At 45.8% G+C, this 25,162-nt stretch overlaps 1 protein-coding gene across 2 annotated transcripts; it reads left to right on the top strand.

The window, feature by feature from the left end:
- Positions 1-8,264: 8,264 nt before the first annotated feature.
- Positions 8,265-15,559, top strand: LOC119109515 (alkaline phosphatase 4). 2 transcript variants are annotated; one of them, XM_037233157.1, is made up of 5 exons: positions 8,265-8,958; positions 9,147-9,260; positions 10,751-10,971; positions 11,499-11,667; positions 12,134-15,559. In XM_037233157.1, the coding sequence occupies exons 2-5, from the start codon at positions 9,188-9,190 to the stop codon at positions 12,409-12,411; spliced, it is 741 nt and encodes a 246-aa protein (XP_037089052.1). In that variant the 5' UTR covers positions 8,265-8,958; positions 9,147-9,187; the 3' UTR covers positions 12,412-15,559. The 2 variants fall into 2 exon arrangements, with proteins under 2 accessions (XP_037089052.1, XP_037089051.1); XM_037233156.1 differs by having other exon boundaries at positions 8,265-9,260.
- Positions 15,560-25,162: the final 9,603 nt, after the last annotated feature.

Raw genomic sequence — 25,162 nt, 5'->3', positions numbered from 1 at the left:
ACCGTGTAGTAAGCCCTAGTGTCTTTTTCGTTTCCTGAATGTCTTTATGTAATATAATACAGCAACAGAACCTGCTGCGTGTAAGGCCGTGAAATATATCTTCTTTTTCAATTAAAGGGTATGTTCCACCTCGGAAGATATCGGAGTAATCATCGGATGGGAAGAAATAGCCCCATTTATAACCATCAGTATACCTTCAAGTGGAAAAGACTGCCCTAGACAACGCTATATCGTTGCATAGTGAGCAACTCCTCAACATGTTCTTGCTTGCTTACGTCATCGTGATTGTACAGCATTAATTGACAGCCAATTGACCGCCGTTATATTTGCAAATTGTGCTCATCAACGCCATATATAAACGACTCGACAATTATGTTTTGTTTGGTCTTGATCGCCGTGTGGCTAATAAAATGAAATGACTTGAATGACGTTATAATGGCGTCACAGATGCCCAGGTTACCTCGAAATAGTCTCATCAAAATAGCCTGCACATCTTCGCAGACGTGTGGCTCAGAACCTAGAGGGGTTTAAGTTTCAAAAGGGGCAGAGCTGTGAACTACACCGAATGACCTATAAGATGTTTTTCAGTTCAAAACCCTAAACAAATGTGGAACACTCCTTTTAGACAGAATGCTCCACATTTTAAGGCAATGAAGCAAACATCAGGCGTGATGAAATAAGCTCACTTATGACCATCAATATATCTTAAAAGTGGAAAAGCCTGTTCCAGACAACGCAACTTCTCTCTTAAGTAAATATGCTCTTCATTATGTCATTGTTTGATTACGTCATCGTACCTTGTGCAATAATGGAGAGCTCATTGACAGCCGTTATGTCTGGAAAGCGTACCCCTGAACGCCAGATATGAACAACTCGACAATTATATTTTGTTTGGCCTTGATGGCCGCATGGCTTATGGGGGTGGCAGGGTTTAAATGACATTATTAAGGCATCATGAAGGCCTGGATAATTTTGAAATAGCCTCCCAAAAATAGTCTGCGCATCTTCGAGGGCGTGTAGCTCAGAAGCCAGAAAGTTTTAGGTCTTAAGAAGGACAGGGCTGTGAACTGCACCGAATGACCTTCAAGATGGCTATTTCAGTTCAAAATCCATATAAATGTGGAGCACTACCTTTAAACTCCTGACCAGGAATTGACAACAGAACGCATACAATGCAATGTGATGCAAGTTTTCACGTGCTGGCGTGTGGTGGATCTTTTGCGTGCCAAACCGTACTTTGCATCGTTTGCGGAGTATCGTCTTTGTAATGGAGCTCAAACTTTTAGGCTATTCATATTCAGTTGATTGAGCAACCATTCGAACAATTAAACCACTGTTGGATTCAATGCAAATTGTAAGCCAGGGGATGTCACTTTCTCAAATCAGTTGGTGGCTGAGCCACTAAGTTTGACAACCTGTCCCCAAAATCTGGCTCTTCTCCGAATTTGGCAACGCGTTTCAACGCTATGCTCATGGTTCGATTCATCCGTAAATGTTAATCAAACCCACGCCAATATTTCTGTCACTCTGAAACTCACCGTCCGAAATGTGACGACTTCATTCCAAGACGCCCTTATTGTGATGCAGTCAGTTGAAGGTACACCGCTAAAATGTACTTTAAACCGCCCCGTTCTGCAACTTGCCGTTGCCCGTACCGGTAGCTCAGCTGGCTGTAGCGTGTGCAACGTGATTCATAGACCTTTGGCGGGATGGGTTCGAGCCCCTTTAGGCGTTTTTTATTTGTTCCTGACTGTGGCAGCCTGCGGTGGTTAGTAGCGGCCGTAATAACCGTCAGATAACTTCAGAGGGCAGGTTGGACCGCGCTAAACAATGCTCGCACCAAAGGAATCCCATTGGCTATAAAGCAGGGTTATGCATGCAGTGCAAGTTTCGAACACGTTTTACGTTTTGCACTGCATAATTCAGGACGTTGGACAACGTTATGCTAGAAATAAGACTGGGAATTGAAAACCTAGGAAAAACGCTATAACCGGGCATCAGAATGCAAGCAAAACAATATGAAATCGCTGATAAATATAGAAAAACACCATGAGAAAATGTCAAAACGCACGCACAAAAAGAAAGTTGGCTCCTGCCAACAACTCAACGATAGCACAACACCTATCGCGAAGTAAAGTGAAGTACTGCAGGTGAGTCAAAACGTCCGCTACGATAGGAATTTTGCGCGGCCAGCTTTGCAGGCTCCCGGACGCCATACATACGTTCTATGAACCGATCAAACGACGGCATATTGAGCTGCACATTCACTACGCATTGAAACTTTGTTATCTAGAGTAGTTCTTGCACATAAAAGCATGCCAACAGTTACAAGTGAGGTAATTGCATTATATCTGATGTTTGCTTCGATATCCTCAAATGTGGAACGTACCCTTTAAGATGGGGCGCAACACTGCGGACAATCGACTAGACGGTGGACTACCTGCGGCAGGTTCAACTGTCGCGCGTTCAGGACCGCCAGGAGGCCATCTGGAGCACCTCCTGTGCGACGGTTTGACAGATGTGGGATCAGTGATGACTGCCGCTGTCGCTGATCGCGTATTGCTATTCCACTGACGTTCGAATGCCACCATAGTCACGATTTTGCGGCAAAGACAACTGAGACTGATGAGAGAAGCATAGGTAAACTTTTGCATGGGCCAGCCCGTATTTTTAAGAGCTCCCGTATATTACAGCAGGGGCGCAGCCAGGTTTTTATGAGGGAGGGACTCGCACTTCGGTGAGTACGTATCACGCCGATTTTTTTTACTTGCTGTCGGCAGCCATCTATGGTGAAGATCGAAAACTGTGGGCCTCAAGAGGGTTCTCTCTTGGCTGTGCCGTCGTATTGCAGTCCGTTGTGTTTCCCAATTCACGTGCAATCACATGAAAACTTGTCAAACCCTTGCAGACTGACCCAGCATGTGAAAAAGTTGGCATAATAAAAATATTTCTCTTTAAGATACCTACCTACAAGACCTTCACCTATACCTACAAAATACGAGGTGCAAGACACCTACAAAATACTTTTTGGCAAAAAATAAACATGATGTATTGAGATACATAACAACGATTTTTGCTTATATATATAAATATATATATATATATATATATATATATATATATATATATATATATATATATATATATATATAACGTAAGTCGTTCAGTGCATCTATTAACGAGGAACATTATTCACGTAAATAAGACAGTGGTATTAGCCCTCTTCCTCGGAGAAAACCAAGAGAATGTAGATATAGCTGGGTTATCTCCCTTCCTCCGGTTTTTTCCCGAGGAATAAGGCCCATACTATTATATATATATAACGTAAGTTGTTCAGTGCATCTATTAACGAGGAACATTATTCACGTAAATAAGACAGTAGTATTAGCCCTCTTCCTCGGAGAAAACCAAGAGAATGTAGATATAGCTGGGTTATCTCCCTTCCTCCGGTTTTTTCCCGAGGAATAAGGCCCATACTATTGTATATATATATATATATATATATATATATAATATATATATATATATATATATATACATATATATATATATATATATATATATATATATATATATATATATATATATATATATACATATATATATATATATACACACACACACATATATATATATATATATATATATATATATATATATATATATATATATATATATATATATATATGTATCTATATACATATGCTTGATAAAAAACAACTGTTGACTCAGCATTCACGAGCTTTTTGACGCATCGCTCTAGTTTCCGGCCTTTTGACTTGGCACCATCGCTTAGATTAAAGATGGTTCACACCAAATTATTCATATACTCTCGCTCCTTACATTCTAGGGCCTCGAGATCCTATCTCATCGTCGGAGAAGAATGAATGGCACAATAAATAAGTTTTAAGCTTTAAAGGATAGAACATTATTTTTATTTTGCTACATATAAGAGCCATTATGGGAGCACTTCAAAGACACTATGAGAACACTATTGCCACAATCACACCAATAGTGCTCACCACCCAACACCTTATAGTTCAAGAGTTGTGCGAGAATTTGTTCGTCTGCTTAGGGCCGGAGCGAGTTCGTTAATGAATATGCTCTCCCAAATTTGAAGACGTTTTCTGTCAGTGCACGTTGTGGGTAGATGTCATTTGATTTTGATAATGCAGTTTGACATTCGGTCGGATGTCTTCTCTTGGTTTGCTGTCAAAGTGTCTTGTTATATTTCGTTGTATTTCATTTTCAACGTCAGAGTTTGAAAAAACCGTTGTTCACCAAGATCTCCCTGATTCATATCAATTCTGAATGTAGTCCTGTCCAGTGAGAGCAGTGCCTAAATGCACGTCTAATAAATGACCTTATGACGCTAATTTTGTAGCGTCGAGGACACTCACTGTCATCATTTAAGCACCGTCCGTTGTCAGTCTGTTTTCGGTATACAGCTGTTTTGAATCGTTGTCCTTGTCCATCAAAGACACGTCAAAAAAGACTATTGTGTTTTGTACACTTAGCTCTGTTGTGAGTTTTAAACCAGACCGCTCTTCAAAGGTGTTTTTGAGACGTCCTGATATAAATACGAAAATATTTAACTTTCTTATGAGAAACAGCCCAGACAAACCCGACATACTAAAATGCACCAATGTAGTGTAACTCAAATGCAACGTCGAAGGCTGCAAACTTCGTCTCATACACTACATTGGTATGACCACGACACTCTCACGACGCCCGACAATGCACTTACGTGACGGGGCACCTCTGGACCACATGCAACACGAACACATGACATTGACACGGGAACAACTAACAGACAACACGGACATTTTACGGCCGTGCAATGACAGAAGACGCCTTCAAATTTGGGAAAGCATATTCAGTAACGAACTCGCTCCGGCCCTAAACAAACAAATTCTTGCACAACTCTTGAACCATAAGGAGTTGGGTGGTGAGCACCATTGATGTAATTGTAGCAATAGTGTTCTCATTGTGTCCTTGTAGTGTTTGTAATTATAAGTGTTTCTTATATGCATCAAAGTGAAAATAGGGCTTTGTCGTAGTTCAATTAGTCATGCTTCATTTATGTTCTCCGTACCAAAGTATGTTTTCCAATAACAGTGCACAATTTTGTATCCTGTAAAAGTCAAAACTTATTTATTGCGCCATTCAGTCTTCTCCGACGAGATAGGATCTCGAAAGGTTAGAATGTAAGGAGTGACGACTATATGAGTAATTTTGTGCGAACCATCCTTAATCTAAGTGATGATGCCAAGTCAAAAGCCCGGAAACTGGAACGATATGTCAAAAAGCTCGTCCATGCTGAGTCAGCAGTTATTTTTAATCAAACAGCTATAAAAGAAAGGATTCTGCCAAAATATTCAGATATGCATATGCATATACATGCATATATGTTTATGTTGATATATGCGTGCATGTATATGTATATATAAATATATATATATATATATATATATATATATATATATATATATAATATGTATATACTGTGCGTGTTTATCTAAATATAATGCAAATAAATACCAGTAGAACTAACAAAACTGTATAACGAGCACCTTTGTACACATCACTATTTGCGGATAGGTAGGGGAGAGCGCGGTGAGTTGCATCATGTCCGAGCAATATCAGAGTGATTTACTCTAAACCTATGCGACAGATGCCGATCTTGAGTCATTCGCCTGACGCAAAGCAGCCCCCCTTATCACTTAGTGAACTTACTTCCGGCTACACATCTGTACGGGTTTTGGGATGAGGGCGACAATCTTTCGTGTATCGCTGAAAACTGGAGATCGGTGGCAGCGTGTGCTTTAGGTCTTCCACCGTAACAAGAATAGCATCAATACTCTACCGAGTGGTGTAAAGTGCATGTGCCGCATGTGCCGCAGAACATTTGACGCCTGCTTCCCAAGGATTTCAGGGTAGCGCGAACTTCCGTCCAGGATGTTGGGTGGTGCATGTTTTATGAGTTATGCGTGGGGCACGGTGTATCAGTAATACAATGCTCCGGCAATAATACCATGGGCTTATCCCTTCAATGATTGACTGAAATGATTGCCATCATCTACTGTGGGTTAGATAATAAGTCAGCATTTACAGTACGTATGAAGATTCATAATTCCTACCTAAGCAGCCCGAAGGTAGTAAACTTTTTAGTAAACTTTCCCGAACATGTGATACAATTTAGGCCAGGGTGGGACAGGCTGTACCAAGATAACCGGGCCACCGGTCCGCCAGTGGAGCATGAGAGTGTCACTTGGGGCCCTGAGCGCAGCTGGGCAGTCGTGGCGAATGGTAAAAACATTTACACCGCGTCAACCCAGCGCTTGAGTGGACTACTCCGCGGAATCTCGCTAACCAGCCTCGGTGACGACCCTTGCACCAAAGGTCATGAGCCCTTGCACTCTGTTTAGGTGACACGCTGTAGCCCTACCCAAGACTGAGAGGCGATACAGGACACGAGAGAAAACGTGGAACTGGATAAGGAGTTTACGGATCTCGGTGGTGAGATAGTAACGAATCCCATGCGAACATAACGGAATCCTGTCGCCGCCTCCGTGGTCTAGGGGAAAGATGCTCGACTCGTAATCCCGCGACACTGAGTACGGGTACCAGGGTGGGCGGATTGTTTGTCCCGACTGAAATGGAACGGTGAACTGGCAACCGGCCACCGAGGGTGAACACAGGCCCGGAGCCGCCGTGCCGCAGCATTGTGCGGCACGTAAAACCCTCCGTGGTTCTGTCTGGCGAAAGGGTGGAGGCAAAATTCTCCATTTAACTGGACAGCACGACTTGGGTAGTGGGTTAAGAGTACACGCAACAAGCCATACTTAGCAAGTACTCTGAACCTGAAGTCCCCCATGCAAACCATTTGGAATGAATTATAAAAAAAACAGGATGGAGTAGCCCTTTTTGACAGCTGAATATGTATATCTCCCAGGATAGCGTGCCGCCATTGAAAACCTGAAGCATGTTCATGGATGGCGAAAAGGCAAATTTGTGCTCAGCGATGTCAAGTCGATATGATGGGGCCTTCTCCAGGAACCGTGGAGTACCGAAATGAAGCAGGGTTGCTTTGTTAAGATTCGTTTGGAGGGAACTTGATGTTAAGTAGTGCTGGATCATTTGGATGGTTTGCTCCTGTCGGGATTTCAAAGCGCAGAATGCAGCGGTGAGTGGAGTCTAGCGGTTGGACGGGATGAATGGTGAAAGGTTGTTAGTGGAGATGCTGAAGAGAACAAGGCCGACTGGGGACCTCTGAAAGACCAATTGAGCCTGAGGGACAACCACCTCTCACCAGTTATCGCCAACCAACAGGTTAACTCTAACACCACTTCGGGTCGGTGTGACATTATAATGTGGCGCTGAGAATAGGGCCGTTCAATGCTGGGTTATTTGTATGACAACATGCATATATATATATATATATATATATATATATATATATATATATACATATATTGTGGGCTGCACATGAGGTTCCCTTGCGTCAGCAGGCAATACGCGTCGACGCGGCGAAAATTCCATGGAGGCCATCATACGACAGACGTTGAAATCGCTTCATAAAAGCCCTGTGCCAGTTTTTCCGGCCGAGGTCACAACCTCGACCAGGACCGCGGCCGTTTGTTTATTTTCTCGGGCGCGTCGGCGTGTCGGGGCGGCGTGTACCATCTTGGCTCCCACGATGACGCCTCACGGAGATCCTCCGTCACGCCGGCCCGGCAGCCGATGTTTACCCAGTGTCATGGCAACACCCGTCCGTTCTGTCAGACCGTAGTCGCAACGTGAGGTAAACGTGTCCTTCTCCAGGCCGTAAGACCTCTAGCATCCAGGCACGCCAGCTAGGTTTCATAAGTTTAGTTACCTCTGCCAGCGTTAGGGCGTGGCGGCCAGCTGAGTGTCTTGAAAAAGCGAGTGCTGACGCCTAGTGCTGTTTTATAACCAAGGTTTCACATAACTGTAACCGCTAACATATCTCTTTGACTTCTGAAACACAAAGGCGGTGTTCTCCATTAATCGTTGTACGTCTCCATACGTTGGCAAAAGGACCACTAATAATGTTTCGTCTTCACCATGAGCACATGGTAATTATTTGAATGCATCGTCCCTTGCATGCTACCTTACGCGGAACATGTCTGGCTCTCCATGTGACTGTCACGCGGCGGGTCTGTGTCCATGTCACGCTGCAGGTCTGTGCCCATATCACGCGGCGGGTCTACGTCCATGTCACGCGGCGGGTCTGTGTCCATGTCACGCGGCGGGTCTGTGTCCATGCCACGCGGCGGGTCTGTGTCCATGTCACGCCGCGGGCCTGTGCCCACGTCCACCCTGTCACCGTGCCGATGCTAACGACTGGCATGCCTGTACCTCATCACCCATTTCCTTCTGTGCCGGTCGCCGCACATAGGTCGATGCAAACGAGGGCGGGGTGGAGGCAGCCGACACGCTGAAGGATCCGCTAGGGGAGTTCGGTAGATTCTGGAGGATCCGGTTTTTTGTACAGTGTTGTTGCCGGTTGTTATGGTTGTGTCAGAGAGCTTACACGTTGTCTTTTACCCGATTTTCATCAAATGGTTACATCCTGATTACTTCAGAAAACGTTTATTACAGCCCTCAAACTCACATAGGCGTAACTATCACTGAGGCCGCGGCTGTTCAGCCAGACTTCAGTAACTTTCGGGTATATTTTGCTGCGGACCTGGTCATGCCCTTTCAATTTTGCCTACTCCCCGCGCCGTGCCGTGTAGAATGGTGTAGTTCGTGTGCTTTTCCGCAACAAAAGAGAGTCAAACAGACGGGTCATTGTTATTGATTCGAGTTTTACGGCGCCACAACTGCTTGATTATTCACCTCCCATCAGACGGGTCCCTACCGAATTTGGACCCGGACCCAGTGGACCTCATCACGTCGGTACGCCTCTACCTGCTTCCTTCAACATCATAGGTACGTTCCGTTGGCGTATCCATGTGACCAAGAGTCCCGTGCGCAAACCATACATTTTACGCAGTTGATGTGACTGCGTCAGTACTCGCAGGTGAGTGACGTGGTCATGCTCATAATGTTTCGCTGAACCTAAGCCAGCCCCGCCACAGTTCACGTTGTGCGGAAGATGAACTCTGTCTCTGTTCCAGGTCGACCTGTCCTCACCCGGTGACCACACAGCGGACGCCACATGGGCCATCCGTCCCTGGTAATGCTGGCGCTGTCTGGCGCACTGCTCGGCACCCACTGCAGCATCACAGAAGGTCAGTAGGGCGAAGCCAGATGCCCTGCAACAAATCAAGAGCTCTGTGACTCTCGAGGAATGTGTGCAAAGTACGCACGCGTCTTTTGACCAGCCTAATCCGCTTGAAATTCTTGTTTTACGTTAGCCTCGCGAGCCATCGTTTGACGGGCCGTAGGACCAATCAGTCCCTCGCGAAGCATAGGCTAGGATCAGTCCCTCGCGAAGCATAGGTTAGGATCAGTCCCTCGCGAAGCATAGGTTAGGATCAGTCTCTCGCGAAGCATAGGCTAGGATCAGTCCCTCGCGAAGCATAGGCTAGGATCAGGTCCCTCGCGAAGCATAGGTTAGGATCAGTCTCTCGGGAAACATGTTTTCATGGAACTCAATTTTATGAAATTTTAGTTTCATGGAATTAATAGCGCGGAACACAAGACATAATTTACAGACTTGTATTGCCCATAGCATAAAGACACTCTCAAAGGCCTCACATTATTCGTACTGGATGCAATGACATTGATAGCATAGAGCGCAAGACACAGTTATGCATCGTTGCCTTATTGTCCGTAGCCTATGAACAGGAACAAAGGCCTTACATCGTTGGTACTAGATGCATTGGTGGAAGGTTTGGAGATCGGTATGAAGGATCATAATTTGTACTGGACCATCCGTGTTTCTGATTTGGGCCCGCGTAACTAATGCGATCCTGCGTTGCATCGTCGTTTTACTGCACCCATTTTTGGTCACGTTTTAGCGCATCAATCTAAGTATTTGTTAATTTGACGTGACAACACGATTTGAGGTCGGTTTCTGTACCAACGTTGCCAAAAGCAATACCGATTACTTGACGGGACACGAATTACAGTCCCAAGGAATTGTAAAACGAATGTGCCGTTGTGAATACCGTTTCTTGGCCAGGTATTGCGATGCAGGTATGGACGGCGAGCGCCGATTGCACAATATGGATTTGCGTGCTGCGTTTTCTGAGTGAATAATGCACGAGTTTCTACCGGGATTGTAAGCCCTTCAATCCCATCCAGATGGCTGTGACGACAGGTCCATGCGCTGACATTGCCTGGTTTGTAAAAGCTGGTCTTTAAAATGGGTTTCAATCCCACTGATAATAAGCCGCTGGAGGTTTTATGGCGCTAGATGCTGGCTGTTTACCATTTAACACCCCATTACTGTTTTGTGGCGTTTGATGCTTGCTGTTTACCATTCACCATCCATTACCGTTGCTACCGCTCGAGCGACCCTCGTCACTCACTCTGTCCTCCCTCTCCCCCAGCAGACAGGTTAGCAGACATACCACATCATGTGATATCACCCGCAGACCAGCAGTTCGGTTACCTCCTCCCACAAATCTCCAGTCCTGCCATGTCCTCCCACAGGTCAGCTGATTCACCACCTCCTCTCGCAGGTCCCCTCTGAGATTCCTGAGATTCGCAGGTCGCGCCATCCCCTCTGTCACCTCCTCACAGAAACCATCACTGCTATGGCTTGCGTTCACAGATCAGAGGTTCTGGTACGATGACGGCTCTCGTCGACTGCGCGAGGTGCTGGCCAAGCCGCCGGTGGAGCGCGTGGCGCGTAACGTGGTGCTGCTGGTGGGTGACGGCATGGGAATGAGCACGATCACGGCCGGCCGCATTTACCGCGGTCAGCAGCTCGGCCTCAACGGCGAGGAATACCAGCTCTCATTCGAGAAGTTCAGTCACATCGGCCTAGCAAAGGTAACGGGTTGTGTGGACTTTTGGGGTTGGAGGGCTTCAGGACAGATTGGCGTTTAGAGAGAGGTTTCTGAACCTGAGGGGAGTGAAGTACAATGTACCGGGATCCTTCCGCTGGTGGTAGCCATGGGTCGGGGGCCTGGCACAGGAATCTCATAAAAACCATGGAGACTTAAGCATAGGTATGCCTATCTTGACCTTTACCGAGTGATATCTGCCTTTGCGACAGGTGAAGATTTATTATTGCAAATGCATGTTACCTGCATTCGTAAAAAGCTTCACAAGTGTAGCTTGACTCTTGAGACAACCATGTCCCTGCCAAAAGCACAACAGCTCAGTTAGGAGAGGTTCGTAGCTACTACCACCGAAGTCTCGGCTACTCGATGGAAAGGCTGTGTGTCACGGCGACGCGTGACGTGTACCATCTATAATAAAGGATTTTGTCGGATTTAGCAATGTAAGACTATGAAGCGAGACTTGGCCAGGCTCTGTTCCGCGCTGATGACCTCGACCGCACCCCTGAATGGCAGACGTACAACGTGGACGCCCAGGTCGGGGACAGCGCCGCCTGCGCCACAGCTCTCTTCTGCGGCGTTAAGACCAAGTTCCACAGGATCGGCGTGGACGCGTCCTCGGAGGGTAGCAACTGCCACGGAGGGAGGCGGCTGACCTCTCTGATCGACTGGGCCCAGCAGGAGGGTGAGTGGGCCGCCGAGCTGTGCTGTTGAGCGGTTGTCCGTCCAAGGACAAGGACAAGCTGGACAAGCGGCAGTGGGTGTGATGTCCAAACTGAGTGAGAACGCTTAAGGCATTGAATTGTTCTTTGGGGCGTTGAACCAATCGTTGTTCATTTCTTTCTTCCTCCGTAGCGGCCAGTAGCTGGCACAAGAACGCTTACCCTGTTGTTTGCGCAAACAAGTGTTCTCGGAAAATATTTAGAGCGGTCTCTGGTCAAAGCACACGCTGTACAGAAAGAACGCCTGCTCTTACCAACACCGGCCAGCAGCAAAAAATGGCCCAGAGACACCGTCTGCGCACTGGTGCTGTTTGTGCCGTTCAGGAATCGGCTAGAGATACCAGTGTACTGGGGTGACACTGGTGCGCCAGGAGTGGCCCCGAGGTGTGTGGCCCGGCTGCCGGCGCTCACGTAGCTCTGCGCCGCCAGGGAAGTCTACCGGTCTCATCACCAACACGCGGCTGACGCACAGCACGCCGTCGGCGGCGTACGCGCACGTGCGGGAGCGCCGCTGGGAGAGCAGCACGCAGACCGGTGGCTGTAAGGACATCGCGCAACAGCTGGTGGAGGAGCAGCCCGGCCGCAGTATCGACGTGAGGCGCACCAAGGGAGGGGGTCTCCCTCCGCTGCTGACGGGCGGTCGCGCCGCGCTGCCTACGGGCTTCCGTCACCCGTCCCTCATCGGGCATCCTGCCCTGTTTACGTAAACAAATAGCACAGATGGCCTCCCACCGGGTGTAGACTTATCACTGTCATTTGACAACGTCGATGCCAGTCATTACACCTTTTATTCCGTTTAACCGACTTCGAAGCAATCTTCTGTGCAGTGGTTCATGACACCTCGAGTACGGTTTGTAGACAGTCGCTTTTGAATGATCATCAGTTTATACCCATACGGAACACACACAAATTCATCCAGTAAAAAGCAAATATACACTCACAACACCGTCTAACAGTGGCGTGAAAGGCCTGGGGCGCCTGGCACAAGAGAGCTGACGCACGCAGGGGTGCAGGAGCCCACTGGAGAACCGTCCCTGGGTCAGCCAGCCTTACGCGCGAGGAAGTCTGATACGCGGGGAACAGCCTGATACGCGCGGGAGTCTGATACGCGGGAACAGTTCGATATCCGTCCCAATGGCTTAGTTAATTAAAGCACCTGCCTCCGGACCAGTGAGAAAGAATCGCTTTTGAACTAGGGTGAGAGTGAAAAATTCCACCGCAAAAGGCCGTGCAGGAGTGAAAAATTCCATTCACAGAAGTTGGAGCTTATGAGTCAATAAGATATAAACCAGCAAGCAAAGACATACATTTCAAGTTGCCTTGAAGGTAATATCATAAGCATGACAAAACTGTTTCTGTTTTTGAAACATCTTAGGTCATTACAGTAAAACAGAACACATTAAATAGTAATTATTTTATGGCAGTGTGATGAGCATGAAAAACTATGTTACACCAATGTTTTGATGTTGCACTTTGCACTTCTCATGCATATGATTTTTAGGCACAAAACAAAGGAAAATTAACTGAGCAACAAAAACAACAACAAATAATTCAAGAAGCATAAATCATTCAAACAAAGAAGTCTTGGCGTCCTGCACATCAGCCCATCACCCAATCAAACACATCAGACATGCCTCTGGCTTCGACCGAGATGAGGCCGGGAAATACAAATATTGTGTCATTGTTTCTTGCAAAATACCGATGTGTATTTCCATGGAAGCAACCTACCCAAGCCTAACCTAGACAGGCCTTAGCTCATCTCATCCTGTCTAACCTATTTGTATCACGGCAGCATTTGTGAATCGCTATTTTTTGTGTGTGCAAAACTCCTGCTGCCACTTACCATGCAACTAACCAACTTTCCCAAATTTAGAGTAGCCCATATGCTGAATGTCATCTCACTTCACCTCATCTATTTCTTGACAGCAATAGTTGTAATAAAATTGTGAAGATTATTTTTGACTGGTTTCAACTTGTATTTTGAATCAATTCACTCGTGCGAGCTTGTTGACACCACCCAAAGTTGACCACAAACAAAGCAAAGGCCCCCAAATCACTTTGAACAACTTATTCTGGTTGTTATGGTTGGTCTCCATCAAGGGCAATAGTGGATATACTCCACAAAACAATCTCTCTTCTCCAAACGTAACATAACTTACAGATGGCCACAAAACCAGTTTTGCTGCTTGCCCTTTCAGATGCAGCATAGGCATACATTCACATTTTGTTATTCATATTTCATGACTTAAAGTTTAGGATGTTTCCTTCACACTTTAAATTGGATGGTCTCACTATTTGCAAAAACTGATATCCACTTCATGTTGTAATTTTTACGCAGCTTAGGGTATTCCTGTGTTAAACAATGTAGTGCATACCTACAGTATAGTCATTTACCAGCCAGCAAACCATGGCAACTGTGGACAACATCTGGTTAAGGCAGACATGAGGGGCCACTTCAACGAATTTGAGGCAAATAGGCAAGAGTGTGGAACAAGATAGTTCAATTACATGTCTTCTGGCATCATAATTTGCACTATGAACAAAACTTGATGGATTAAAACACAAAATGACTAAATCTGTTTACAAATAATGTGTTGAAAGCAGGCAAAGTTAGTAATTGGTTGCTCCACAGGAGAAACATACTTTCTATTTAAGGGCATGCTTCTTTCTGTTCCCCACATAAAGTCAACATCTTTCGCATGGTTTGCTGACAGACAGGGTCATCCAGCCCACCCACAAAATATTAAATAAATGTCAGTCATGCCCCGGACCTATAAGATTAAACTGCGAAATAAGAAAGGGGAAGTCTGCATGATAAAACAGAATTTCGCTACCAAAGACTTCCGTATTAGCCGCGGCAGGTCTATTCCAAGACCATGTACGCAAAGATAATGTACCGTGTTAAGGTAGCAAGCCTAGAATGGCTTACATTTATCATTATTGAGCCCCGCCATGAGCCAAAAAACGGCTAGCTGGGGGTTCAACAGTGAAAACATGATGTTAAAAATGAGTTCCGTGATTCAAACTATCTCCTTCATTCCCTGTGAGTTGTTCACTATTAAGTGTATATCAAACATACTGGAGCAGATGAGGAATTAATCCAATTGATGTATGAAATATGTGCGAGTTTGCAGCTGGAACATTTTTCAGAGAAATTGGTTAGCATTTTAAGTCATAGATGCTACATTCAAAGGCAATCAAAAAGGAAGGAAAAATGAGGTTGTATCACACTCGTATGATAACAGGAAAAAACAAAAATGATTAAATACATATAAAGACTGAAAGTTTTTGGTAAAATTTTTAATCAGGCCTATTTGACTAAAATCTGTGAAAATGAGTGCTCAAGTGGTGATATCCAGCTCTTATATTTCATTTAGGAAGCATTTCTTGAATTTTTCACACCTGCACTTCGGAAGTGGTGCAATTTAATCAAGTTTCTTCGGGTTAAAGATATACGTGGAGTAAAATTCTCTATCGTGCTTTGCTGGTGCTTGTACCAGGCTTTGTTTTAGTGGTGCGGTGCTTACGTGGTGCGACCAAAATAATTGGGGATGTATGAAAACCTTGCATTTGGCACACAACCACAGATTGTGATGTATTTTGTACAGGGAGCTAGAATCGCTTTTGAACTAAGGTGGGAGTGAAAAATTCCATCACAAAAAACGGTGCGGGAGTGAAAAGATCAATTCACAAAAGATGGAGCTTATGAACTCGTGACTGATGCTTCAGCAAAAAGACATCTTTTTCAAGTTGGCATGGACGTAATATCAGGAACCTAACAAAACTATTTCGCTTTTCAACATCTCAGGCCATTCAAGTGAAACAGAATACATTAACACGCGCTCGGGTGGGGGGGGGGGGGGTGGAGGTGCAAATTGCCCCCCCCCCGAGGGCTTTTCCCGAATGGTTTCTGAACGGCGCGGAGTAGTTGCGCCAAATTTTGCATAGCTGTAGAAAACTGCATAGCGGATCGTTTGGGATACAAATTTTAGATGTACCTTGCAAGGTCGCTGAGCTATGACAGGTCAAAGTCAGCCCATGTTTTCAGCGAAGGCAATTTCTAGGGAATCGTTCAATCTGATACAACAACGGGGTGTTTGACGAAGACATACATATATGAGATGCTTTCTTAGGCACCACAAGCATTAATAAACAAATTACGTTGACCTAAGGTCAGGTATGACGGTCAGACCAAGGTCAAGACCAAACTGATTTATTATTCTAGGGCTTGCTGTATGTAAAAGTTTCTGGTGCTCATTTCGAATTTATTGACAGCAGGAACCATATTATACATCTTTAATTGACTTCTTAGAGGTCAGAACAGGCCATTAATCTAAGATGACCCGGGTTGAACTTTTTGTTTTAGGAACATACTGCCTAGCGCAATCTTTGTCGCTTATTCAAATGCAAAACGCAGAGCAGTCTTGTATCATTTTGGTCACCATGACCTTCAAAGGGCCAAACAAGGTCAATGACCTCAAATGGGCTTGTGACCTTTTGCTTAGAGACAATTGCCTAGGTTCTGGGGGCGCTTCGGAGACCAACCTGGAATTTGACCTTGTTTGACCTAATTTGACTTGAAGGCCATGGTCTAGGAAGCTGAAACCTTACCCTAAGTGAGTTCACGCATAGGCCAAGACACCCTGTCAATTTGGTGTATCTAGCTTTCGTAGTTCCCGAGATCTCGGAGAGGGGGAGTCAAATTGGCCCCCCTTCCCCACCCGAGCGAAGGGTATCTAGCCGGCCAGCCGGGCGCGTGTTAGAACATAGTAATTACATGACAGTATTATGAGGATAACAAATCGTGAACACGAATAATTTGATGCTCCACTTTTCAATTCCCTTCCACAGCACTTTTAAAACAAAACAAAGCAAAGGAGTTCAATAACAAAATAACAACAGATAATGCTACACGCATAAAACACCCAAACAAAAAAACCCTGGACTCCTACAGATCAGCCCATCACCAAGCCAAACACAATAGACATACTTCTGGCTTCTGTTAAGATGGGGTCAGGGAAAACAAGCATTTTGTCACTGTTGCTTACAAAATACCAATGCTTATTTCCATGAAAGTAGCCTATGCTTAACCTAAAGAGGCCTTACATCATCTCATCCTGCATAACCTGTTTGCATCACAGCAGCAGTTGTGAGTTACTGATTCTTGCACAATTCTTATCGCCACTTGTCATGCACGTAACCAACTTAACCTGACTTAGAGTAGCCCATATGATGAACATCATCTCAACTCACCTATCTGTTGACAACAGCACTTGTGATAAAAACATGATATTCAAAGCTAGTTTTTGGCTGGTTTCAACTTGCATTTTTATTCAGTTCATTTGCGTATGCTTGTTGACATCAGACAAAGTTGACAGCACACCAATCAAACACTTGAAATCACTTTGAACAACTTATTTTGATTGTCATGGTTAACCTATGTCAAGGGCAATAATGGGTATGCTACACAAAACAATCTCTCTTCTCCAAAAATGACATAACTTTTAGAAAACCATGCCAGTATTGCTGCTTGCCTTTTCAGCTGCAGCAAATGCATCCATTTGGGCCTGTTTATTCATATCTAATGACAAAGTTTGAGATGTTTTTTTAATTTTTTTTAAAGCTTTGATCCGAACCCTTTGAATGGATGGATTTCCGGGACCAGAGCTCACGCTAAGCAGTGCTTGTTGTGTGAGCCCTGACCCCTACCATCCGATCGTGCAATTCCAGGCAACGGCAGAATTTGGTGGCGAAAGCTTAACATGCCGCAATGCTCGGCACGGTCCGTCCTGCCCTCTGACGTCAACTGACCTTTAGCGCGACCGCTGCCACCGGCCGCAGGCCATACCTGTCAGGGGCAAATAGCGAGCGCCCTAAAGCAACTCGAACCCACCCCGCCACGGGTGGGTGCATCGGAAGGCAGGCGCTCTAACCAACTGAGCCACCGGGACGGACAAATGTTGGCTTCACAAAAAAAAAAATGTTGGCTTCACATTTTAAATGGGGTGGTCTGAATATTTGCTACATATCAATATTTACCTCATGTTATAATTGTTATGCAGCTTAGAGTATCCCTGTGTTAAGAATATAGTGCACATATAGAGTACACTCATTTGGCGGTCAGCAAACCATGACAACTATAGAAAACATCTGGTTAAAGCAGTCATGAGGGACCACTTTAAGAAATTTGGGGCAAATAACCAAGAATATGGAACAAAATAAGCTTGTGACATCATAATTTGTCTTATGGCAAAACTCGATGTATTAAAACAGAAAATGGCTAACTCTGGTTACCTTGCTCATGTCTATTGTCCTTGCTACCTACCTTACCTTGCTTGCATCATGTGTTGAAAGCAGGTAAGGTACGCAATTACTTGGTCCACAGGAGACTTACTGGCTTCTTCTTGCTCCCCCCAAAGCAAAAATTCAGTACCTTCTGACAAAAGACAGAGTCATCTGACTCACCCCCCCCCCAAACAAGTGCGGAACAAGTAAGAGGTGTGCACGATAAACATCTCCAGAGGGCAGAATTTCGCCATCAAACACTTCTGTATTAGCTGCGTCAGGTCTGTCCCAAGGCTCTATATGGCAGCCTTGCCTTGCCTTAATAGCCTCGACAGGAAGCCTGGTGAGTCAGACACTTGAAAGGCTTGGATTTATCATTATTGAGCACGGCCATGAACCAAGAAAGCGGTTAACCGAAGGTTCAATAGGGTAAAAATGGCGGTAAAAATAAATTCCGTGGTTCAAATTGTCTCTTTCATTCCCGTGTGATTTGTTCACGCTCGGGTGCATATCAAACATGTTTGGGCGGCTGGCGAATTAATCCAATTTATGTATGAAATACGTACAAGTTTGCAGTTGGAGCATCTTGCAGAGAAACTGGTCAACATTTTAAGCGGAGATGGTACCTTTGAAGACAATCGAAAAGGAAGGAACAGTAAAGTGGTATCACACTGGTATGATACCAAGAAAACAAAAGTAACTAAATAAATATAAAGACTGGTACATTTGTCGCAAAATTTTGTAATCAGCTGATTTGACTCAAAATCTGTTAATGTAAGTGCTCAAATGGTGATATTCATCTTGTAAGTTTGAATTAGAAGACATTTCTTAAACTTTTCACTCATGCGTTTCGGGAGTGATGCAGTTTAGTGGTCAAGTTTCCTCGGGAAAAACAAAATGCGTGGAGTAAAATTCTCTACCAGGCCTTGCTGGTGTTTGCACCAGGCTCTGCTTTCGTGGCATGGTGGAGAGACAAGAAAAGAGAAAAAAGTATTTTAAAAAAATAGAGGATGCGTGAAAACCTTGCATTTGTCGCACAGCTACAGATTGTGATGCATTTTGCAAACAAACCAAACTTAATGCGTGCAAGCGGCTGGGCTCGCTGGGGTTCTTGGGCTTGAAGGTACCTGGCGCCCTTGCTCTGTGCATACATAGACATGATTCCGATGTAGGTGAGGCGGGAAATAGCCACAGGTGTCCAGGTTCTGCGGAGCCTCGTTTATGCTTGGTGGTTTCAAGTGAGCTCGGTTTTGGATGACATTTGAAAACCTCAGAAAAGGAAATAGGGATTTGGCATGTGCGATTAGACAATGTCAGCCAGGAGGGAAAAATTCACAAAATATGGGGAAAAAGAGTGAAAAATTCCTCCTCATAGGGTGTTGTTTTACACCCAAAGTCAGACATTCTAGGACACTGATGTTGTAAACAAACCAGGCCTGATGCATGCAAACGGCTGGAGTCACTGGGGCTCTCGGGCTCGGAGGTACCTGGTGCCCTTCTTCTGTACATACGTAGACATAATCAGATGTAGGTGAGGCAGAAAATAGCCATTAGTGTTCAGGCTCTGTGGAACCTTGTTTAACCTTGAACCTTGTTTGAACCTTGTTTATTGTTGATGATTTCGAATGAGCCGGCTTCAGATGACGTCTTAAAACATCGGAAAGGGAAAGATGGATTTGAATTGCGCGGTTAGACAATATCAAGTGGGAGTGGAAAATTGACATACCAAAGTCGGCAATTCTAGGACACTGTTCCGGGCTCACCCATCTGTGGTGGGTGGGGTTGGGGGTTCGGAGCGCTTTAGACGCTCGCTATTTGTACCTGACGCGTATGGCCTGCGGCCGGTGGCATCAGCCGCGATAACGGCAAGATGACGCTACAGGGCAGGACGGACCGTGCCGAGCATTGCGGTACGCTAAGCTTTCGCCATCAAATTCTGCCATTTACCTGAAATTGTGCGATGGGATGGTAGGGGTCAGGTAGGGATGGTAGAGGTCAGGACTCACGCGACAAGCACCGCTTAGCGTGAGCTCTAATCCCAGAAAACATCCATTCAAAAAGTTCGAATTAAATCTATAAAAAGGATGCTTGGGAGGAACAGTGTGATACGCGGGAACAGTCTAATATGCGGGGAACAGTTTGATACGCGAGGACCAGCCTGATACGCAGTGGACAGCCTGACACGCGCGGAATAACCCGGTGCGCGGGGAACAGTCTGGTACGCGGTGAACAGTCTGATACGCGGTGAACAGCCTGACACGCGTGGAATAACCTGATACACGGGAACAACCTGATACGCGGGAACAGTCCGATGCACGAGGAACATCCTGATACGCGGTGGACAGCCTGACACGCGTGGAATAACCTGATACGCGGGGAACAGTCTGATACGCGGTGTACAGTCTGATACGCGGGAGACAGCCTGACACGCGCGTGGCAGCTAGGCCGATGGACAGTCAGGCTTTTAGCAATGTCATTTGTCAGAACCACCTGAACCCTGCGCAAGTTTGCCCGCTAAGCCTAGGTAACAGACGGACATACCAATAAACTGTTAAGGTCCATTTTGATGAGTTCTTTTGTTTTTGTTTTAGATTGCGTCAGCCGCAGAGCGTTCGTCGACTGAGGTAACCAAGTGTCATTTAAATGGCGTAGTGACTGCTCTGGGTGCTCGCCATCATGGGGCGAATTGCTGCTCCTGGATGCCGCGAGCTCAGACGACGCTCGAACCCACTGTCTCTTGATATCAGCCCTTGCATTACGTGGGACCTCAGAGCCCCACAAAATATACATTTTTAGAAATAGCGTCTGAACGGCCAGTAGCATTGTGCTGAATGTTTGAATATTAAAGTTTACACAATTCCATGCGTGTTGTGAACATTTAAAGTTTCCCATCTCTACGGTGCACAAGTTATGGTCTTTGTCGTGAAGTCATGGCGGCGACATTTTGCTTAGAGATGGCAAACAACGAATTATGCTCGCGGGTAATGCACTTCAACGAGGTTTGCAAGACTGTTTTATTATCTGTGTCAAACTAAAGTGCATTTCTATCGTTCTGGTGGGTGAAGCAAGCATAGGCCATACAAGATTAAGCTGGGTAAAACGTTAACCTTTTCACCAGATTTTAAATTGTGAACCTCATACGATTAATACCTAAGTAGCACATATTTTACGACTGTAAAGGGCGTTTAAAGCACGACTTTCCCATCGATGTGGCTCGTGTAGCCCTTTATAAAGTCTGACGGGACGATGCCTAATATCTTTCTCCCATTTGATCTAACAGGATATTTGCCCTGTCAAGGGTCACATGCGCCCAACTGCTCAATCACGTAAATTTGGTGCAATCTGACGAGAGCTTTTCAGTGCTATTTTCTATTTGGCATGAGCGTAGGGTGGGCCTCTAAACTCCCGTGCGGCGAATGGGAAAAACTCCCGAAAGGCGAGGACTAAACCACAAAAATATGCATAAAAAGACATTTTGAGTGGTTGTTGCCATGTGGTTAGTGGAGCGTTTCAGCTCTTGTTAGCTTGAAAGCTTTTGGGACCGTGATCAATTTTGCGGGGCACAGAAGCTTTTTCCTTCTCGCGCATCTTCCCATATAGTTGCCAAGGGAAGAGACGCGCCCTCATGCCTCATGTCCCAAACACGCACGGACCCTTTGATTCGCCCTCAACATGAAGATAGCGTTTACGCCCGTTGTCAGATCGCTCGTCCCACACCGTTCAGCACGTCTGCTGGTCCCAATGTATTGAGCTGTAGAGGATAGCGTTTACGCCCGTTGTCAGATTACTCGTCCCACACCGTTCAGCACGTCTGCTGGTCCCAATGTATTGAGCTGTAGAGGATAGCGTTTACGCCCGTTGTCAGATCACTCGTCCCCACACCGTTCAGCACGTCTGCTGGTCCCAATGTATTGAGCTGTAGAGGATAGCGTTTACGCCCGTTGTCAGATCACTCGTCCCACAACCGTTCAGCACGTCTGCTGGTCCCAATGTATTGAGCTGTAGAGGATAGCGTTTACGCCCGTTGTCAGATCACTCGTCCCACACCGTTCAGCACGTCTGCTGGTCCCAATGTTTTGAGCTGCAGAGTCGTGTCCAGTGCCCATCTGGCATGACAAGAGCATGTATGGAGTTATGGGGCCTTCCGAGAGCCGGTCTGGCTGCATCACACCGGCGCAATTCGCTCTGCACGCGGTTACCAAGAGCCGCAGGGGGTGACGCTACCGCTGAGCCCGGCCCGGCTGTGGGACCAGACACCGAGGCAGCTGGCGGTGAGCGTTGAGCCGCCACCGCCCGGTGTACCTGCCGAAGCGCCGAGCCCGACCCCGCTCTTCCGTTAGTTTGTCAACGTCGTGCGTCGTTAATTGAGCAGCGTTCACGGCTTCTTTCTTGCTCATCTTGGTCCGATGTCTGTGACTTCTTATGCAAGGCCGGCTGGTGGCAGCATCAACGCTGGGCAGCGGCTAATTATTAATTGATCCATTCCAGCTAAAAACATCCTGGTGGTTTCTGTCTGCGCGTCTGAGCCGCCGCCCCTTCCCCCACGTGGGAGCCGGGCGCGCTTAGATATGGCCGAGATACTAAAGCCTATCTATTCGTCAGTACTAACGTTGCCGACTGACTGGCAGAACGTGCCGCAATGTGCCTTGCACTGCAACACATTCAGGTGCCAGTTGGAAACAACTGGCAGAGGTGAAAAAGCTTCTTATTTACCAGATATAATTGGTGGCAAAATTAACACTTTTGGGAGCAAATTGGTGACAAAACTGCAGAAATAATTTTTTTTTAACAAACAAGACCGCATTACAACAAATTATCCCAGCTCGACGAAACTCAATGCTTAGTATTGGTTTGCACTCGCTAACGCTCGCAGCGTGAGCACATGTCGAAACGTTGACGTTTCGCTGTATGAGCAAGTTGAGCCATAAAATGCTGCCAGACATGGTAGCTTTAATCAGAATAGTTTTTGGCAGGTGCCAGAAACATAACAGTGTTTGGCAGGTCCCACTTTTCAAGGTGGGGGGGGGGGGGCAGGAATGTTAATTCCCCCCCCCCACTTTTCAGATTAAGGCTGCATCTGGCTTACTTTTGCATTAAATTAAACATGCATGCCGATTTACTTAGTTCACCAGCTATCACCCTTAAGATACGTCATCTTCTTCGTTTGCTCATTGGCCATCGCTTTGCGTTACAGCCGCAAGGCCACGCCGCCCGGCGTGGAGACTGCACCGCCGGGCTTCGAGGCTGTAATGCTATAACTTGCGAGCACGCATGTTCAACACCATATTACGTAGTTTTCTTACCAGTAATCAGCTTTGACAGGATATTGAGCGTTTTAAGACGAACATGGGTTAGCCATGTTAATAAAATTAGGAACCCTACATCATCTACAGTCTACATCATCATCTACAGTCAGTCAGTCAGGGAGAACTCAATATTTCTGAAGAGCACAGAAAAACACGGAACTGGAGTCTTTGTGACAGCATGGACTACCTGCGGTGATCAGGGATATTGTTGCGTCAGTGAGGGTTCCTGTGCTGATCCGGGGCTACCTGCGCGGATTAGAAGGCTTCCCGTGTCAGGGATGGGAACAATGTGGTATGATATATCCTTATAATGGCCTCCGAATCGACCAGGAGATCCCGCCCCGTACCACCAGAATGATAGCCAGAAGACACTTTGCGATGGGATGGAATGGCCCTTCAGCCCTTGGCCGGAAACGGTAGTGTACCCCTAGTGTTCTACTCAAGAGGAAGGCCGGAAGGAAATAAGGGATCTCATTATTGTTAAATAGCGCGGGTCGAAATGAATTTAAAAAACGAGCAAGCTCATGCCATGTTTGCCTGAGAACGTTCATTTCTTTTCAGAATGTATTATTGAGACGAATTATATCAAAAGACTTGACAAAAGACAAAAGGCTTGAACATGCCCGCCCGCAACCCCGAGGGCAAGGACAGGGATGGTCTGGGTTGCAATTTTCGTAAAAAACAAAAAGTTTCGGCCACTGCAGGTGCCATCAGGTAGCGGGCGCCTTGCTAATCTGTCTTCTGGACAGATTGACAGACAAACAGCTGCGAAAACACGAAAAATAGAGATTTTTCTTTCACTCTTCCAGGCCAACCACCAGATTCCAGCCCCACTTCGCGGTGCTTTAGTGGACAATCCGTTCTTTTCATCAGTCTAAAAATTGCACACGTGAAATATGCGCTCAGACTACCTTCTAAATACGATATCTGATATCACGAAGCGTCCAAGGATACTTTTTTAGAAGCGTTGTCATTTTCGTCCACCCGCTGGCCACAACTTAATATTAGCTGCTAGGCCGACGCTGCGCGGCCTGACTGCAGCAGACTGCAGACTGCAGCGCCTGGGATCGACGCTTGTGTTTCTGAAATTTTCTAGTGCGCAAGCCCAAATTACGTCACATAACTTGTATTACTAGTTGATTCAAGTGTTTAAACGTAATCATTTCAGAAGCGCCTTCATTTTTGTTCACCGGTGGACCACGGCTAAATATTGGCTACTGGGCTAACACTCCGCAGACTATGGAGACTGCAACGCCTGGTGTGGAGGTTTTTATTGATAAGATTTGTGAGCGCTTATGTTAAAAAGCACGTGACATAAATTGCATCACTAATCGATTCTGACTGAATGGTGAACATTTTCAGACAAACATGGCTTGACCATATTAATACACACTGTTGACCACTCGACCTGCAATCAAATTTTCATCTTCAAATTTGGATCAAACATATCGATCTATAATCTACCTTCGCGATGTCCTCAATGTCTGTAAAGCCCAGAAAAAAATTGACAAAGCTTCTGAATTCTATCAGTTTAGAAAGAGTCAACTAAACATTGTAAATTAAGAACGCCGGTGATTTCTTCCATGCAGTCGTTCAACGCCTGATTTCTGCAATCTATTGACCTCAAAATGCAAACAGAATTGACTCACGGCAGCTCCTGGTTTCTGTTCTGGTTATATAACAATAAAACGAAGAAAACCGTGTCACTTGTTAACAAGTGAGTTATATCCGGGGATTTTGGGGGATCACCATAAGATGGGCTTTTGTCAACCTTGTGTTCCTCCCTGGCAAGGCTTTGGCTACGCTCGTGCCTACACACAAAGGCAAATCAAGTCGTACGCGTTGCGTGATGGGCAATGAAGTGCCC

This window comes from Pollicipes pollicipes, unplaced genomic scaffold, assembly GCF_011947565.3.
Source record: "Pollicipes pollicipes isolate AB1234 unplaced genomic scaffold, Ppol_2.1 Scaffold_7231;HRSCAF=8579_pilon_pilon_pilon, whole genome shotgun sequence".
Taxonomy (NCBI): Eukaryota; Metazoa; Arthropoda; class Thecostraca; order Pollicipedomorpha; family Pollicipedidae; genus Pollicipes; species Pollicipes pollicipes.
The sequence above is the reverse complement of the archived record's forward strand: the minus strand, read 5'-3'. Positions and strand labels throughout refer to the sequence as shown.